The following is a 19,337-nucleotide window of genomic DNA, read 5'->3' on the forward strand; positions in this document are numbered from 1 at the left end:
CGTCTTTCAGCCTTTCTTACCTTGGCCATGTCTCTGAGTATTGCACACCTTGTGCTTTTGGGCACTCCAGTGATGTTGCAGCTCTGAAATATGGCCAAACTGGTGGCAAGTGGCATCTTGGCAGCTGCACGCTTGACTTTTCTCAGTTCGTGGGCAGTTATTTTGTGCCTTGGTTTTTCCACATGCTTCTTGCGACCCTGTTGACTATTTTGAATGAAACGCTTGATTGTTTGATGATCACGCTTCAGAAGCTTTGCAATTTTGAGACTGCTGCATCCCTCTGCAAGATATCTCACTATTTTTGACTTTTCTGAGCCTGTCAAGTCCTTCTTTTGACCCATTTTGCCAAAGGAAAGGACGTTGCCTAATAATTATGCACACCTGATATAGGGTGTTGATGTCATTAGACTACACCCCTTCTCATTACAGAGATGCACATCACCTAATATGCTTAATTGGTAGTAGGCTTTCGAGCCTATACAGCTTGGAGTAAGACAACATGCATGAAGAGGATGATGTGGACAAAATACTCATTTGCCTAATAATTCTGCACTCCCTGTAGAAAAGAAGAAAATGTAACCACGGTAATTAAGTGATTTTAATGTTTGAACTTTGCTTTAAATCATGTATATGAAATGTGAAAAACAGAGAGAAGAAGCTTGTTGACAAGGGTGTGTCTTAAAAGAGGATTTAGATGTCATAATCGTATTCAAGATTCTTTATTTGTCACATGCATAGTTATACGAGTACAACACGCAGTGAAATGTATCCTGACACGCTCCTCAACTGTGCAAAAAGAGAGAGAGAACATTATGTACATTAAGTGGATATATACAGGAGGACATTATGTGCAGTAAGTAATTGCATGATGGTGAACATGAAGGAGGTAAGAGAGGAGGTGATGCATATGGGCACATGAGTATAAAACAGGACTCCTAGGAACATTGGGGTTCTTCCTCTTGTTCCGTGCAATGAGTAGGAGAGAATCATTTAAAGATCTGACTCTGGGAATTCATAGTTGTATAATACAGTAAGAAACACCAGTGGAGCAACCACTGCCCAAACACTTTGGACCAACAAACTGGATTTATAATTTTTGTCTTTTTCTCTACTCATTTTTGCTGTGTTGGATTATAATTTCCAAGAATTTGGCTATTTCCTACTGGATTGCAACTTCCAAGGATTTGACTGCCTTCCTGTTGGAGTAGTATAACTACACCGATCAGAGATAAATCCGTAGTGGCCAAGGCATGCGCATTCTTTCTTCGAACCTCTCTCCTTCCAGGATTAACATTAGAAACCAGCATCAACTTATAGGATGTAATTCAATAATTATAAATCAAGTGATTTGTTTATGTGATTATTATTATTTGACTTGGGTTTTGCTTTGTTTCTGCTAAATTGCTTTAGTAAAATATCCTGTACTTAAAAAGTCCAAATTGTTGCGATTCCCTTTTTAATCATTTGTGAAACAGCGAAAGTAAAAACCATTATAATAAACAGATCCTTGGGGGGTATTTTCCAGGCCACTATAAGTTAACCCAGTTAGTTATGCAGAGCACGGATTTGGATGAGAGCTGCTGATAATGGATGTGACTGAAGATTCATGCTTGACTGCAAGGCAGCTCTGGCAAGCATGCATTCAGAGCAGGCAGTATCAACATTCGGAGACTGAAAAGCAGTTAGAGTTGGGCGAGTCTCCTTCTCAGCTGTATCCAAGCTCCGTTTGCCTATTGGGTAATAATCATTGGATCAGAGTCCCAGACTTTTTAAACAGAGATCCGGTTCCAGGCCTTTCTGTATTGGGCATTCCTGGTCAAAACTAACAATGTTCCCCCGTAATTGTTTATTGTTGTTGAAGTCAGGTAACTGCAGAGGGAAGTCCATGACGGTCAACAGTAGGGATGCATCTAGAACTGATGCTTATGGTACCATTCAATAGCAAAATTCTGAAAATGCAAGGGTCCTTGTTTGTTAATAATGATTATAATTGATGATTAATTCACAAAAGGTAAAACACAAACAATGCTTCTTCAAGGGAAAAAATATTTCTTATTTAGTGAAGCAACTTAAAAACCAACATCCATGTTTGTTCAATGAACTCAAAGTGAACGAGATTTATTTCATATTAAAAACATCTAAAGTATTAGTATTAACGTATTATTTTGTTTGTAAAAGCCACTGTGAAATAAAACGATAATAACGGTTATTAATAACAAAAATTTAATTTGTCACTTTTGAGCTTTGATCTCTCCTTCAATGCTAATAATTGCTCTGAAGTCAAAGTCATAATAATGCTATAGAGAGCTATTTGAAGCTATGTTTGCTACTGACATTATTTGTATTGACAACATATAGGCAAAAGAAATGGTATATAGGGATTCTAAATATCACTAAGCTGAATGAGCTGCCTAGGTGGTTAGAACTAAGCTCAACTTATTCATGTCCAGTTATTTACAAATCAGTAACTGTAATCCATTACCTACTCATACATAATGTTTGAGTAATCAAAGTAAACTGTCATGCTACACTAATCTGACTTTTACTGCACTACAAACATCTTAAACTATGTTTTAAAAAAACAGAGAAAACAAAATGAATATATACAAAATGCAATACTATTCCCTTAAATGTAAATGCTGCCAAGAGAGTGAACTTCCCTGGTGGAGGTTCATGTTTTAAGATTACCTCTTTATTTAACCGTGTAATTAACATTTTTTGGAAAACTGAATTCGATTTCACTAGCCACAGCTAGACCTGATTGCTGCCAGATCTACTAAGATCCCTCAAATAGAACCTGTCTGACAAAGTGAAGTAGGTCAATACACCATCCCATGATCTAAAGAAAGAGATAAGAAACTACATCAACTATCTATAACTTTATTTATAACTATCTAACTTCTGAGGAGTAGCTGGCCTATCAAAATCACACCAAGAGCGCATCAATGACTAATTCAGGAGGTCATAAAAAATACAACAACATCTGAAGAACTGCAGGCCTTACTTTCCTCAGTTAGGGTCACTGTTTATGATCGAACAATAAGAACAAGCCTGGGCAAAAATGGCGTCCATGGAAGAGTTCCAAGGCAAAAAACCACTGCTGACCAAAAACAACACAAATTCATTCACATTCACATCTTAAAGATTCTAAAGAAAGACATAGAAAAATATTCTGCAACTTTTTCTGTGACAAAAGTTGAACTTCTTGGAAAGTTAGCATCCCATTGCATCGTGTATAAAACATAACATTTCATTTAAAAAAAACAAACAAACAAAAAACATCAAAGATGGTGGTGGTATCGGAAACTTAGAAAATTCTCTCTACAGCCAACATTCTCTAGGAAAGTTCACAGAATGACACAGAACGTGGATTTTTCTAGTATTATTTTCATGTGCAAACAATATAATCTGTACTCTTTTTTTTTGTCAGGTGATGAATGTGAATCTTTCTGAAGGAGACAAAGTGATCTTTGAAGATGTTCTAAACAGTGAGAACACAGTGCTGGCCAACGAGTCCATTCTAATGAGGGGTTTGGTAGTAAGAAGTCACAGCAATCAGATCTCCATCCGCTTCCACAGCATCAATCCTCAGGCTGGAGCAGTCCTTGTCAGATATCAAGGTAAGTCTGAATCACCGAACGTGTTCTTCCTTCACGCTGAAAGTTTAAGCTGAAAAAAAAGTAGAAATGACAGTTTCATGCTTGTTGCAAAGCATGAACATAGATTCAGGCACAGCATGCAGCAGTGATGAAGATGTTTCAATCTTGTTTTATGACTTTTTTATGAGGTTGTGCATCGAACACAAACACACACACGCGCGCGCGCACACACACACACACACACACACATATACATATATATATATATATATATATATATATATATAGACTTGAACTTTTCATTCATTTTCATTTATGTCTCCCATGGAAATAAGCTAACATAACTTAAAAGGAGAGCCACTTTAAAGTACAACAGAGTCACTTTTTTAGTTTAGCAAAAATCAGTATTAAACACTCAGTTTTGTAATCTTTTTTTACCTGAACAAAAATCAAACCTCAACTTTCAAAAACATGTCACACAAAATGTAAAAGTATTACAGCAACTGAGTTCCTGAATTGCACTGTGTGCAGCTAAATTTAACAGCTTAAGTACATTTCTTCAGTTCAACAGTATTTTCTTGGGCTCCACTAATAACGCACTGTTGATATTCAAGAAATATTAAAATAAATTATTAAAAATATTAAATGCTAAAGACAATGTGTACTTTTGAAAATCTGAATAGCAGCTTTGATTAATTACACTGTAAATTGCTGGAACTCTAAAATATTAAAATGTATATATATATAGACTAAAACACTGTCCTGTTCTGTTATTTTTCAGTACCTGCTTGTTTAATATTCATATTCAAAGCAATGACTCAGAAATTTCTTGTAGTCCAGTTATTGGAAAAAAAAATAACACAACAAGATACTGTGCACTGATAAAGGGATCCAGACTCTTCTTGATCATTGTATTTTGCATTATATTTTTATGTCTTTAAGTGTCACCCAGTGTGTAGGAGTTTTGCTAGGGCTATGTATCATAGCTATGTAAAGCTACGTACTTTGCATAGCCTGCATCTGGGGTCTTGCCAATATCATGGTGGAAGCAAGAGAGCCAAAGTAAGAGGGAATTCATTACAATTTTTTTCAAATGTGAAGCGTAGTTTTGGTCTTCTTTTGCTGCTGGTTCAGTGAATTTTGGTTGGAGGGTGACGAAACCTACAGTTTGGGAATCTGTCAGATGTCTTCTTTCAGCACCTGATATCAGGTGAATGGTGGGAGCCTCGCTTTGTATTTACACCATTTTGCAGAATCTGTTTACCTGCTCTTTAATCATTTGTTATTTTAGCTGTTTGGTGGTTGTTGAAATGGTTCTTAAGTTTTTTTTATCAGTCGGAAGAAAACTTGAAAATGCAGTTAAAATTAAAAAACGTTTGCCTGTGCTTGTCTTGAAGCATGCTCAATCATCCAAGTAAGGAAATCCCAAAATGTTGATTCTGTTCATATGATGTAGCATTTTCAGTGGCAAAAACGTTTCATCACTCATCCGAGTTAGTTCTTTAGTTTAGTTGAATGCAGGTTTCCCCAACCTTATAAACGGTACATCTGCAAAAGGACTGAAAATAGCACTACTGGCGAACAATAGGCTGTAAGGTCGGTTTCTTGGTCATTAATATGCAAATTGTGATGACCATTGATCAACAACCACTGATCAAAGACCATTTATCAATGGATCAATGGCCATGAGTACCATTCAGAAAGTTGGAGAATGGCTGCAATCACAGCATTGTAAGATGGTGCCAGATGTACCCTTACCTGCCACAGGTTTCAGGGTTTTCCATTAGGTCATAGTACCTGGTACCAGGTACTTTTTTAATACCTGCTCTCCTGGGGTTTCAAGCGTTCCAAGGTACTAAAATGTGACATCGTCAGACTTGCATGCCACCAATTGGCTGGTCAGTAGACTCTCTCGATGAGTCATGAGAGTGTCTCATTTATGCCATTTATGAAACCCGACAATAATGGATGGCTACAAAAAACAGCACCGTGTTCCCCGAGTCTGATGAAAAGCCACAGGCCGAGCAGCAGGTATATTCTCTCTCACTTATTTTAGAGACCTACAGAAATGACTAAAATGGTGAAAATTTCTTTTAATGTGTTAAAATGGCCAAACCAATCCACCTTTGACCAACCAAATGGCACAACACAGAAGAGCTACCTCATCAGGCCAGGACTCTGCAGCCTATTTAGTGGCCACTCTTTCAGTGATGAGGATGTGCACATCCTGGACAGGGACTAATAAACATTAGCATCTATAAATGGGAGTTGGGTGAGATGTTATCAGTTTTATTCTGTAGTAGCATCAGTCAACATGAGCAAGAGATTCACAGTCTATAAGGCTATTCAAATATTCGGTCATGAGAGTGATTTGAACTAAGCAAAACTGAAGAGGATGCGTCTGTGGAAGAGGATGATGTTCAATATGATTGACTGATTGACTTCAAATCCACTTTGATAGTGTAAAGCGTTATCCCGTAGCCTAGGTGAAATCAAAGTGCAACACAAACATGACTTCCCTGCTCTCAAGGAAAGTACTACTAAATATACTTCCTGATAGAAAAATTTAAATGTGGAATGAAAGGATTGTCTTGGCAGCAGCAAACAGTAGAAACTATACAACTGAAGCAACAAAAAAAAAAGAAAATAGTTTCCAAAAATAAAAATAAATAACTGCAAAGACAACATGCTTCTAATGATGACCTAACTTGATAAACTGAAGCCCTGGCTTCTGTGAAAAAATATTCTGTGAACCAGACATGTTTTTAGTAAAATTACACCTTAGTGATGTGTTGCTTGAACACTGTTTAAATACTGTTTTGTGCTGATGGTGTTTTTGTCTCTGTTTGCATGTCTGGAGTTTCAGGAAGAGATTGATTTTAAAAGTGTGAATCCAGACTAAACAACTCAAAAACTCCACCTCAAATACTGATAGTCCTTTCCCTCCACTCATTGTTTCATATATTGGTTTATTAAATTCTGTCTTTTTCTCTGAGGCATTCTATTCTTTGCTTTTCTATTCATCTTTGCTCGGTTAGATCAGCAAAGAAAGCTTGAGCTTACTGGCCCATATAGCTCTTCCCAATCCTGTTGAATTGACAGTGATATACCTTAGTACAACATACTATTTGCAGGTTCTTTGAAAATTTTGAAACTTTGAAACCCGACTGGAGGATGTAATTATAAAGATAGATAATGTTTTTTGGAAGGTTTAAAGAAAGGATTTAATGTTAGTGTTAATTCAAAGTGTATACACTATTTTTTTCCACCACTGAGCAAAAACTTTTCACAGAAAAACTCAATTTTGTGCTTTTCCATTCAAATGGTTCCCTCCCTGGCCTCAGTGTTCGTCAGTAATACTGAAAAAGAGGCTATTGATCAATAAATTAAATGTTTTTGGACTGCAGTAGCTCAAGTGATGAGGGAGACCATGTTTTAACTCAGATAGGATTCATCAGATTGAGTTGCTGGGCCCACTTATTGTTCCCAGGCAGAGAAAGGATTGGACAGTTCACGCAGCGCTGGAAGAGGATGACTAACATTTACTGTGAATGTATGGCTGTGTCATAGTTGCTCATGCAAGTGCTCATGTAGTTTTCTAATATTTTATGTTATAGATATAGCATCTTCTTAGAAGTTCTAAACACACTTTGAGATTATAGTAAGTATTACACAACCTAAAGGAAGACAGGCTGTACAAGGAATTTTTTGTATAACTCATTTGCCTTGAGGCAGTTGTTGTTGTTATTTGGTGGTATATAAATAGAATTCAGCTGGATTGGATTCCCTTGTATGTGATCACATGAATATCTTTAGTATATATAATTCTAAAGTTTATAATAATAATGGATTGCATTTATATAGCGCTTTTCTAGGCACCCAAAGTGCTTTACAATTCCACTATTCATTCACTCTCACATGCACACACTGGTGGAGGCAAGCTATAGTTGTAGCCACAGCTGCCCTGGGGCAGACTGACAGAAGTGAGGCTGCCATATTGCGCCATCGGCCCCTCTGGCCAACACCAGTAGGCGGTAGGGTAAAGTGTCTTGCCCAGGGACACAACGACCAGAGAGCAGGGGGATTGAACCAGCAACCTTCCGGTTACAGATGAGCTTCCCAACCCCCTAAGCCAAGGTCACCCCTTCTCCCATGTTAACACTGCACAGTGTTTTTCTCTCCAGAGCTGTCTGTACCACTTCCATTTAGACTTCAAATTTCATAGCCTTGTCCCATCCAGCATGACAGGAGTTATGACATTGTGTGAAATTGAATCTCATTATGGAAGGATATTTCCCACCCACACTGTCTTGTCCTGTACAAGCCTGTCACGCCCATTTATTTTCAGTGAGCTCTGATGAGTGAGCCATAAATGAATCTCCCTTGTATGTTTCTTCATTGATGTCCAGGCACAGAATAAGATGTATCTATTTTGCATCACTTCATGTAAAATGCAAGACTGCTAATAGACCATTAATCTCTGTTAGCAAAAGGAGATTTCATGGTGCTATAAATAAGAACATATGCAGGGCTGTCAAGAGCAGGACAGTAAACTGAAGGTGTGCAACCTTATTTAACAGACTTAGTCTGGAAACTAGGGCAGTGTCTGCCATAGCAACCCTTACATTTACGCCGTTTTAATTGGTGCGTTCAAATGCTTGACGTATGTACTGTATATTTCACATGAAAATACACTAGCATGTAGTCTGACTGCACTTCTGCAAAAGCCAATGGGTGTATTAAGGTGTTTAGTGACCTAGTAGTATTTTTTAATAATAGATTTAGGGGACTCTAGGATGACACATTTTTGAAAAACAATAATTAAAATTAAACCAGGAGGCACTGATATCTTGGCATTTTGTCCTAAACTCTAATATCATTCCTGGCTTTGTAAATGTCCACAGTTTTCAGTTCTAATTACTAAATAAATGTCTATTTCATGACATTTTCCAAAATGGTCAAAAGAAATTTAGTAATATATATCTGAATGAAGAGAATGTGTAAAATTATACTTTTAAGTGCCTCCCATCTGCAGCATTCATTCGCCTGCTGTTTTAAAATGCTCTTATTGTAATATAGTTGTTAATGAAATGTTGATAATAAGTGGGCCCAAAATTGTCTAATCTCTCTCTGTCTTCCTCTTTGCCTCTCCCTCACAGATACAATTTCCTCTCAAGGAAGCAGCTACAAATTAGCTTCAGTAGTCATTTGTAGGTAAATTTCATTTGCATTGCCATATCTCACATATCCAAGTGAATGTTCAAGTGTAAAATGTTTTAAAGAGAAAATGAAAAACAACAATACTGGTCAGTTGCGCAGGTGTTAAAACAAAAATGTTAATCACAGGTAGCCTTTTGCAGTTGTGTGAATAAATGCACTTACAGTGATATTCAAAGCTTTGATGCCTGTGAGCCAACTAAGCGTGGGATTCATGTAACTAATCTTTTTTTTTGTGCAAATAGACCCTTACTTTGCACTTTGGATGGACTGGTTCTTATATAGTGCTTTTCTGCTCTACTCATGAATTCAAGGCAAGTTAGAAAACATGTGTCATTCACAAAAGCATTTTTTTTTTTACACTTGAGTGCTTTCTACCAACATTCACACATGTTTTTTATTATCTTGCCCAGTGATATGGCAGACTGGAGCAACCAGGGATTGAGCCACCAGCCTTTCCTTGCTTTTTTTCATGTCCCATACTCTTTTAACACTTTTCCCAGCGTGAGCAACCCGACAGCTATCTAGTAGCCTATGTCACCATGTTGAGTCTCATGCTCCTCCAAAAGCACAACAAACGGTGTCTGATTCAGTGCTGTTGTCCTAATGAAGTAAGCTATTTTAATTTAAATTCCATCATGGCACCTTGTAAATGGCACCTTTTTGCAGCAGATAGTTTTTGTGTTTTTCCTTCATAGATATGGGTTAATCTTGTCTTTCCGAGGCTCTATATCTGTCTGGCTCAGATTATATAAACCATTGGCATAATTTGCCTTTTCCCTTTGTATGATCCTCATGATTTTTTTTATTCATCAGTTTTCATGGTTGGGCTTCAGCAGTGGTGTTTTGAAGACCAATGCAGGAACTCAAAAGATGATGTTGTAGATGCCTAGCCAAAGTGAAATCAATGTAAGGAGATAGAAAAATAAACCTTCCATTGATATTTCCTCTGTGAGGAATGTGGAGTCTGATTAATAAGATGGGTTAGCTGTGGGTGCTGGTAAGACATTAGGAGTATGAGGACATGGCTTAACCAGTGCTTGTCTCTATGGACATTCAACTTTTAGCTGTGAGTTTGCAACATGAGCAGTTTACATACTACAGTCTGCTGATGGAGTCCTAGCATGCAACTGTTGCTGACTTACGGTGTAAACATCATTATCATTGCTCAAAAATTTAACCAGGTTAGTCTGGATTTTACTCTGTAAACTTTAAAGCAGAATGCAAAGTGTCTGGCAATCCTGAGGATGGTTGACTCGCTTTGTTATTACCTCCTGGGATGCTCATTCAACCTCTGTTAGGATCATGTTCCACTGCAATAGCTGCACCACATGAAGGGTGCCAATCGTATAAATGATGACACTGGACGCAGCGTGTTCGGGTGATGTTTTCCAACTTTACTCGTAACCCGGAAGCTCCCCCCACACACAGCCTTATGGGAACAGTAGTCTACCGCTACACCTCCTCCTTTTAGCTAAAGACATACTTCATAACGACTCAAACAGCTCACTAGAACAGAAATGGGGAGCATCATGAAACGTGAAAATTATACACATCCCTCATTTGTTCACTTACATTTAAACAAAACACATTATTGTAAACATCTCTAACAGCTTAACCCATCTTTGAATAGGGCATGAATGGATAACTCCAGAGAATTACACATCCAGTCTTTCAGGAGGTCTCACCACTCGACCAGATCTGGTAATAGTCCCTGTTGGTCTGAGGTGGCTCCTATTTCTCCTCAGAAAACCACTGTCTGTCTCTACCACATAGGATCTGGGAGCACTGGCAGGTCCAACTACTGCTCCAGTAGTTCCTTCAGTGGTAATCCACACTTTCTGTCCTGACGATAATTCCGGAAGCGGTCTGACTCTATGTCTGCGGTTGTAGTGTTTTGCCTGCTCACGCCTCCCCTCCTCATCTTTTTTGCGAAAAGCCTGTAGGTCAGGCCACTTTGGCACCAGCTTTGCCACAGCTTGTGGCAGCGTGGTCCGCAGGTGTCTCCCCATAAGCAACTGCGCCGGCGAGAGCCCGTGTTCCAGTGGGTGGCCCTGTACGCTAGCAGTGCTCTGGTGTAGTCACAGTCCTTTTTCCACAAGTCTTTAATAGTACGAACAGCACGTTCTGCCTCCCCGTTGGCTTGGGGATACCTAGGGCTGCTCGTTTCATGTGTGAACTGGTACTCTTTGGCAAAGTGCTTGAACTGTTCTGATGAAAATTGCGGCCCGTTATCCAATACCACAGTCTCGGCAACACCATGTCTTGCAAAGGCTTCTTTTACAGCATTAATAGTGACCTCTGCAGTTGTCTGTCTCAGTTCAGCTATCTCAATGTACCTTGAGAAAAAATCAATAATCAGCAGGAAGTGTTTCTTTGACCACTCGAACAGATCCATGCCGACTTTTTGCCATGGGCGGTCGGGAACAGGAGTTGCCAGCATTGGTTCACGGCACTGTAACCTATGTTTTTGACATGTTTCGCACCTGTCTACCATATGACGTATTTGGGTTGAGATGCCCGGCCACCACACCGACTCTTTTGCTCTGGCCCTGCATTTTGAAACGCCCTGGTGGCCTTCATGCAAACGTGACAAAACCTCCGCTCTCATTTGAGGTGGTATCACAAGTCTCTCCCCTTTCATGAGAAGACCATGGACTAGATTGAAGTCCATTCTGTATTGCCAGTACCCCTTTAACTCTGGATCTAGTTTACCTTTTTCTGGCCAACCTGTCCCACATTGATACACCACCTTTCTACACAGGTCATCCATTTCCTGCGCCAACTTAATCTCCTCCAGCCTTTTATCTGTTGCTGGGAGATGGGAAACTACACCGTCCACGAAAACCTCCACCTCTTTTTCCAGCTGAAGATCCCCAGCAGAAGGAGGCCCTGCCAGCGGTGCTCGTGAGAGAGCATCAGCAGTGACGAGGTTCTTCCCTGGAACATGGACAATGGTGAAAGTAAAGCGCAGCAGCCTGAGGCGGAATCTCAGGATGCGTGGAGGCAGGTCGTCCAGGCCTCTTGTGCTCAGAAGAGGGACCAGGGGTTTGTGATCTGTGATTAGAGTGAACTGTAAGCCCATGAGGTAAGATGACAGTCGTTCACACGCCCACGTTACAGCGAGCGCCTCCTTTTCTATCTGCGTGTAGCGTTTCTCTGTGTCTGTGAGACCTCTTGAGATATATGTGACCGGTCGCCAGGAGTTGTCAGACTGTTTCTGAGTGAGAACAGCCCCGACACCGTATGGCAATGCATCTGCAGCGACTCGTGTATCTGCTGAGTTGGAGTACTGAGCGAGCACTTCTAGAGAGCTTAATATCCCTTTTAGTCTCCTAAATGCTGTTTCCTGTGGCTCCGCCCATATCCACTCGTTTCTGTCTTTTAGCAGTTCCTTTAATGGTGTGGTGATTGTGGCTAGTTGTGGCATAAACTTGGCAAGATAGTTGGCCATGCCCATGAGACGGTGCACATCTTCCACACTCTGAGGCTGCGGCAGCTGCTGGATTGCTGTTATCTTGTTGGGATCAGCCTCAATGCCTTTTGCTGACACTTTGTGTCCCACAAAGATTATTTGACTTTTAGCAAACTCACACTTCTCATTCAGAGTGAGACCCTCCTTCTGAAACATTTGGAGCACACAGTGCAACCTCTGGTTGTGCTCCTGCCTGTCTCTGCCATATACAAGCACATCATTGGCGTGACAAATCACCCCTTCAAAATCTTCCAGCATCTGTGACATTCGCCTTTGGAAATGTTCCGGCGCCGATGCAATGCCAGAAGGAAGGCGGTTGAACTGAAACCTTCCAAAAGGCGTGATGAAGGTAGTGAGTGGCCTTGACTCTGGCATGAGCGGAATTTGCCAGAATCCAGACCGGGCGTCGAGCTTTGTGAACACTTTAGCATCTTTCATCATCGCTAGTGTTTGATCTACTGCTGGGAGGATGTGTCTTTCTCTTTTGACTACTGTGTTCAGGGGTGTGAGGTCCACACATATTCGGGGGGACCACTACCATGCCAGAACACCACTCTGTAGGCTCAGTGACTTTGGAGATAACACCCATTTCTTCCATTCTGTGCAGCTCATTTCTCACTGCATCTCTGAGGGGAAGGGGAACACGTCTTGGGGCAGATAGGGCTATTGGTACAGCTCCTTGCTCTATCTCAATGTGATAAGGCTCCCTCAGCACGCCTAAACCTTTAAAAACGTCTGGGTATGCTGCCCTGAAATCTGTCACCGATTCCATTACTGTGCTTACTCTGTACACAAGACCCAGAGCCTCACACGCTGGCCTGCTTAGCAGTGGCTGTACTAGACCTGACACAAGGTAGACGTCTTGAGAAACACTGCGCCCTTTCACTGCTAGCTGCGCCTCGAAGCAGCCTTTAACATTGAGTGGGTTACTGCCCGGCCCTAGTAACTTCTTTCTGGGTCTCTGCAGCTTACCATCCCTGTCTGGACTGTACAAACCCTCCGGAATAGATGTAACATCCGCCCCTGTGTCGAGTTTAAAATATACATTTTCCCCATTTAACTTGACCTTTTGCACCCAGGGCTGTGACCTCCCAGTCTCTACTTCACCCAAGAACACACAATCCTCGCTGTCTGTATCTTTCTGATTTTCTGTCACTTCGCGTAGCGCTGTAGCTTCACTACTGCGACAGACCGCAGCAAAGTGCCCTTTTTTCTGACATTTTCGACACTGTACCTCTTTGGCTGGACATTCTTTCCATGAGTGTTTGTTCTTGCGACCACAGCGGCCACATTCCTTTCCACTTTGCTCGATTGGCTTTTGTTCTTTCTTCTGCCACGTCTGCGTTTTCCCGCGTGTTGTATTTGTCCGTATTGTGTCCATGTTCAGTGTTTTCTCCACTGCCGCGCTGCTGTGAAGTATTGATTGTTGTTTCTTTACCGTTTCGCTCTGCCTAACTTTCTCAATGGCTTTAGCAAGAGTCAACTCTGAGTCCATTTGCAGCAGCTCGGACAGTCTTTTGTCTTTTATGCCAACTACAATTCTGTCCCTTATGAGTTCGTCTTTGAGTGCTCCAAATGCACAATTTTCTGCACGTTTGTGCACAGCAGTGATGAACGACTCTGTACTTTCCCCTTCCTGTTGCCGTCTGGAGTTAAACTGTGCTCTTTCAAAAATTACGTTATGTTTTCCTACGTAATGTTTGTCAAATGCCTCTTTGACAGTTGCATATTTCTTTTTATCTGCATCGCACAGTGGTAAAACTGCCAAAACATCATCAGCAGCGCCTCCCATAGCATACAGGAGTGCGTTAACTTGATACTCGTCTGATTTGTTATCAAGAGCGGTTGCAATGCGAAATCTTTCGAACCTTCTGATCCACTTTGGCCATTCGGCAGGATGAGAAAAGTCAAATGTTTCTGGGGGTGTTATTTGTACCGTGGTCGCCATCGTGACGTGTGGATCCCTGGCTTCCTCGCGTTCAGAATCCAAGCTTTCCGGTGCGCCGACCTCGTCTCCTCCCTCCGACATGTGTGGCTCGTGCTCGACCGCGCACGCGCCCTGTTGCTAGCACCGGTCACAGCCTCGGCCGCGCTTCACCTGCATGCCGGTCTTGTTCGGGTTACTTCTCTCGCAGTTAACTGCACGGTACTGTACTCGAAAAAGAAAAAAAAAACTGTGGAGACCGCCGTTCGCACTTCTGACACCACGTATAAATGATGACACTGGACGCAGCGTGTTCGGGTGATGTTTTCCAACTTTACTCGTAACCCGGAAGCTCCCCCCACACACAGCCTTATGGGAACAGTAGTCTACCGCTACACCAATGTCCAGATCACCTGGTGGTATCTGAATCTCCAGCCTTTTAAGTTTGTGGTGGTCAATAGGCTGACGGTCGGGGCTGATTTCTTGTCCCGCTCACTGATGGCTCCCCAACCTAAGTTGGTTGGTGGGGTATGTGGCAGGGTGTAGTCTGTGACTCCGCTGCAGTGGATTTTGGGGCAGTGCTAGGGAGGCTGGCAGGGCAGCTGGGATCAGTTACCCAGTTATGCCTTACCTGTTTTAATAGCTAGGACCAGAGAAGAGGAAAAGACCTGAGCCAGTGAGAGATGATGACACCCCATGTCCAGGGTCCCAGACAGTGTGTGTGTCACACAGAGTTTATTATCATTAAGTGCTGATCCTTCTACCTGCTGAGGTAATTTATATTGGTTATCCTCTTTGCTGTTTACATCCCTCCCATCACTACTACCAGCATTAGGAACAGGCACTCATTGAGCTCTACCAGGGTATCAGTAAACAACAGACAGCACACCCAAATGGATTCATCATCATAGCAGGAGACTTCAGAGTGTCCTCACCAACTGCATCACTGTGTGGTACGGAGGCTGCATGTCCTTCTGCTGGAAGACTCTGCAACACATGAATACAACCAGCAAGGTCATCGGTGCCCCTCTGCCCTCCCTCATGGGCATTTTCATACCCACCTTACCCACAAAATCATCAGCACCCTTACCCTCTCACCCTTCACACTCCCTCTTCAGCCTCCTGCCTTTGGGGAGGAGGTACCGAAGATTCCAGGCTCAGCTCACTAGAACAGCATCAACATCTTCAACTGCTGAACAGCTTCATTCACCAGGCTGCCGGAAGACATAACTCTGTTCACTACCTCCCCCCATCTACCCCCCACCCCTGGACTGTTGCATTCATACCTTCATGCTGCTGACTGTCTTTGGCACTTTACTGCAACCATTTGCACCTCTGTCATGCCTGCGTTATTAATATTAACTACTTCAGTTAGTGAGTGGTGGAGCTGTGTGTCTGACTGCCTGCAGTGCTCCTGTGTGAAGTAGTGTGTCAGCTGGAGGAGGCAAAGACGGCACAGTTGTTATCAATACGGTTGCAAATGAGTTATTTAATTCAATATTAATTTTTAGCACCAATAAATATCTGAGTATTGATTTTTTGGAAAATCCAATGTTGTAGTCCTGCATAGCAACTTTATTGGGACCTTGCAACATTTTTGCATGATCCTACAGCCATTCTGCATCCTGTAATTCACTCACTCATTGTCACTTTTGATTAGTAAACCGCCCAGTCTCTTTGACCTCAGTTTGGCAGCCTTCTTAGTGATAAGAAGGCTGCCAAACTGATGGTGATTCAAACTTGCTCGGATTAAATTAACAGTTCTGAGAACCATTCTCGTAACATCATCCATTTTAAAGACTTGCAGCACAGTGTGTTCCTGTTTTCCTCAATTTGATGAATAGTAAGATGTCCTAGTTTTACAGAGGGCATTTTTATAAAGTAACAAACTATTTTTCCAGGCCAACCGGAGGTCTTTGAAATGAGTGCAGTATCATTTCCTCTCTACTTTGTATGTCTTCTTCTTTGAGGTCCATGTTTGTGAGTTATACCAAAGAGTCAAGCATCTCTTATTAGTTTCCTTCTTTTTCTGAGGAACCACAGTATACAGGCTTGTATAAAGGGACAATATAAAACTATTAAGATGGCAATGAACCTTGGTGAGAGTAAAATTTAGGTAGCTCTTTTGTATTGTGTTGGCACATGGCATAAAGAAGATCATAGTAGAGAGATCACTTCTTCAGTTAGTTCGCTATTTAGTTACAGCACTTTCAGAAAAACCTCTACTATAATAACATGTATCTGTGTAATCTATTATTGGGAAATTAAATGTTTTCAAAAATGATCAGACAAAAGATGGATGTTAAATTTTCAATTTCAGCTATATGTAAGCACAAGATCCAGTGTGTAATTAAAACAGCTAGTGGGAACTTTCACATTTTGAAGGAAGTCAAGTCTATTAGCCTCATTAGCATAATTAAAAATGAAATATCCATATCAACAATTTGGTTAATTTAAAGCACTGACTTACACAACACCTCCTAGTGTATAATACAGTGCATATAGAAAGTATTCAGAGTGCTTTGTGTGTTTAACATTTTGTTATTTCACAATATTATTTAAAGAAATATTCACAGCGTTTGCCATTACTCTCAAAATTAGGTGCAGCCTGTTTCAACTGATCGATCATCTGTCAAATATTTCTACAACTTGATTGGAGCCCATGTGTGTTAAAGCTGACTGGACATGATTTGGAAGTACACACATGTCTATATAAGGTCCCATAGTTGACAGTGCATGTCACGTTGTCACATGTCAGCTGTAGCTCAGGACGTAGAGCAGGTCATGTACTAATTGGAAGGGTTGTGGTTTCAGAATCAGAACACTTTATTAATCCCAAAGGAAATGATGTTTGATCCCTGGGGTCTCCAGCCTGCTTGCCAGATATTCTCAGGCAAGCTATTAACCCCAAGTTGCTCTCTGATGCATTTATCTGAGTGTGAATGTTAGATAGAAAGCACATAAGCAAAGTGCTTGTGTGTTTATTTGCCATTTCAGTGCACAGACAAAGCCATGAAATCCAAAGAATCTGATCCAAGAAATTTTTTAGATTTAAATTCTTAATTGTCCCTGACCACCCAGCATGAGAACCAAAAGGCTGGCTGTGGCATGGGCGTCGTTCAGGTCTGATTTAAAGGCTTCTTAGAAAGTTTTCTAAACCTTTCTATCTGGTTTAATCCAAACCATGATTTGAACTAAGAATGAATCTTTATTGTGAAATTAATACATTTTGCACTATCATTGGGCCATTTAAATGAAATATTTACAGAAAAGAAACAAACTTTTTTTTTTTTTTACTGAATCAAAGCAGCTTCCAAAAATGCCTTGACTTTGATCATTTGCCTTTATTTCACTGATCTGGAATTTAAATCCAAACAAAATCATTTTTTGACACCCAGCTCATGGTGCGTGACCAACACATTGACTGACATTGTTGTCATGGTTATGACTGCTTACTGGGCTTAAGCCCGGGTTGTTTTTTCAGAAGCTCGGGGTCTTTTGGAGTGTAATTTTTCATAGTTAGATGCCTGGCTGACAACTGTATAAAACAAAAACTACACACAATATTCGAAGCACATAGCGCACACTGTGGGAATTTACGACTGTGCGTAAATCCTCCCTAATATTGGTATGATCTGAGCTCAGACACTAAGCGACTGAGCGAGGGGGCGGGGGCAGCTGCTGCCTGCGAGTGCGCTGTTGGAGAAGCGCAGCCAGGCAGACAGAGGAGAACTGAAGTTCGACCAGGTACCAAAGCAAATCATTCGTACTGTACAAATAATGTAAATATGACGGTGTATCACAAAAGATTGATGTCAAACTGATCACTTGACTCATATTAAGTTACTTCTCTTCAAGTGAATCAACAAATGGCGAAATGAAAAGCGGAACAACAACAATGCTGTTTCTTTAGAGAGTCTTAGCTTACATGTGTGTTTATTTCATATTTTCAGTTGTTTCCCTCCACGGCTAAATAAATCGGTTTCAGTAATGTACTGATATACAAGAATGGACATAAGGGGCTTCTTTCAAAGAAAAAACTCTGGTAGATGTTATTTTATATATTATGCTTTGTATGTTGTTCAGTATATTTCTGTGCAAAACAAGAGGAATTTCAATACACAGCAGTATATTCACAGTTTAAACCAGATATTTACATACACTTTATGGAAAACACAAGAACATTTTTTTACTGTACAACATCAATTTAGAGTAAACTTGTTTTGTTTTGGTTAAATAAATATTGAAATATCTTTTGAATTAGTTAAATGTCAGAATAAAGAGAGACAGAGCTGTCTATTTTTATCACTTTCATCAAATTTAGGAGTACATATACACTAAGTTTATTGTTAATTAATAAGAAAACTGCAGACGATTCCATTCTGAGCTGAAGAAGCTTCTGATTGGTTAGTAGAGTCCATGTGAGTAAATTGGTGGCACAGCTGTGGATGCATATAAGGCAAAACACAGAGCCTGTTTCTTTGAAATGGGAAAATCAAGAGATGTCAACCAAAACTCCAGGAAAAGAATTGTGGAGCTCCATAAGTGTGGCTCAGTTTTGAATACAATTTGGTGCCATTTACAATTAAGAAATACAGATAGTTTCTCTCTTTACTCTTAAAGTTAACAAATATGTTTTTTATATTTATCAATCTAAAAAAATAAACATTTAGTCTGATTTGATGTTACAATTAAAAAAGTGTTTGTGTTTTTATCTGAAGAGTGTAAATATCTGGTTTCAACTGTATATTTGATGATGTTGGTGTTTGGCTTGATTGTCAGCACAGAGAGGGAGAGAGAGGAGCAGAGAGGGAGAGAGAGGAACAGAGAGGGAGAGAGAGAGGCAGAGAGGGAGAGAGAGGAACAGAGAGGGAGAGAGGAGCAGAGAGAGAGAGAGAGAGAGAGAGAGAGAGGAACAGAAAGGGAGAGAGAGGAACAGAGAGGGAGAGAGAGAGGAGCACAGAGGGAGATGGAGAATGAGGACAGAACAGAGATGGAGCAGGTGAGACACACATGTTAGTCAAATGGTTGTTTACCAAAAGTATCACCGTATCATAGGTACTCATGTATCTCGTACCTAGTGTTTCTTTTTAGGTTTGTTATTTTTCAAATTCTATATTTA

General features: G+C 40.7%; 1 protein-coding gene across 2 annotated transcripts in view; it reads left to right on the plus strand.

Moving 5' to 3' along the window:
* Window positions 1-19,337, plus strand: part of sez6b (seizure related 6 homolog b) — a 232,991-nt gene that overhangs the window by 155,198 nt on the left and 58,456 nt on the right. For both annotated transcript variants that reach the window (XM_084950183.1, XM_084950184.1), the window contains exon 4: window positions 3,431-3,620. In XM_084950183.1, coding sequence (XP_084806309.1) covers window positions 3,431-3,620 — 190 coding nt within the window. The remainder of the gene's footprint in view (window positions 1-3,430; window positions 3,621-19,337) is intronic.

Source organism: Perissodus microlepis, chromosome 14, assembly GCF_051167445.1.
Source record: "Perissodus microlepis isolate ML-2025 ecotype Zambia chromosome 14, ASM5116744v1, whole genome shotgun sequence".
Taxonomy (NCBI): Eukaryota; Metazoa; Chordata; class Actinopteri; order Cichliformes; family Cichlidae; genus Perissodus; species Perissodus microlepis.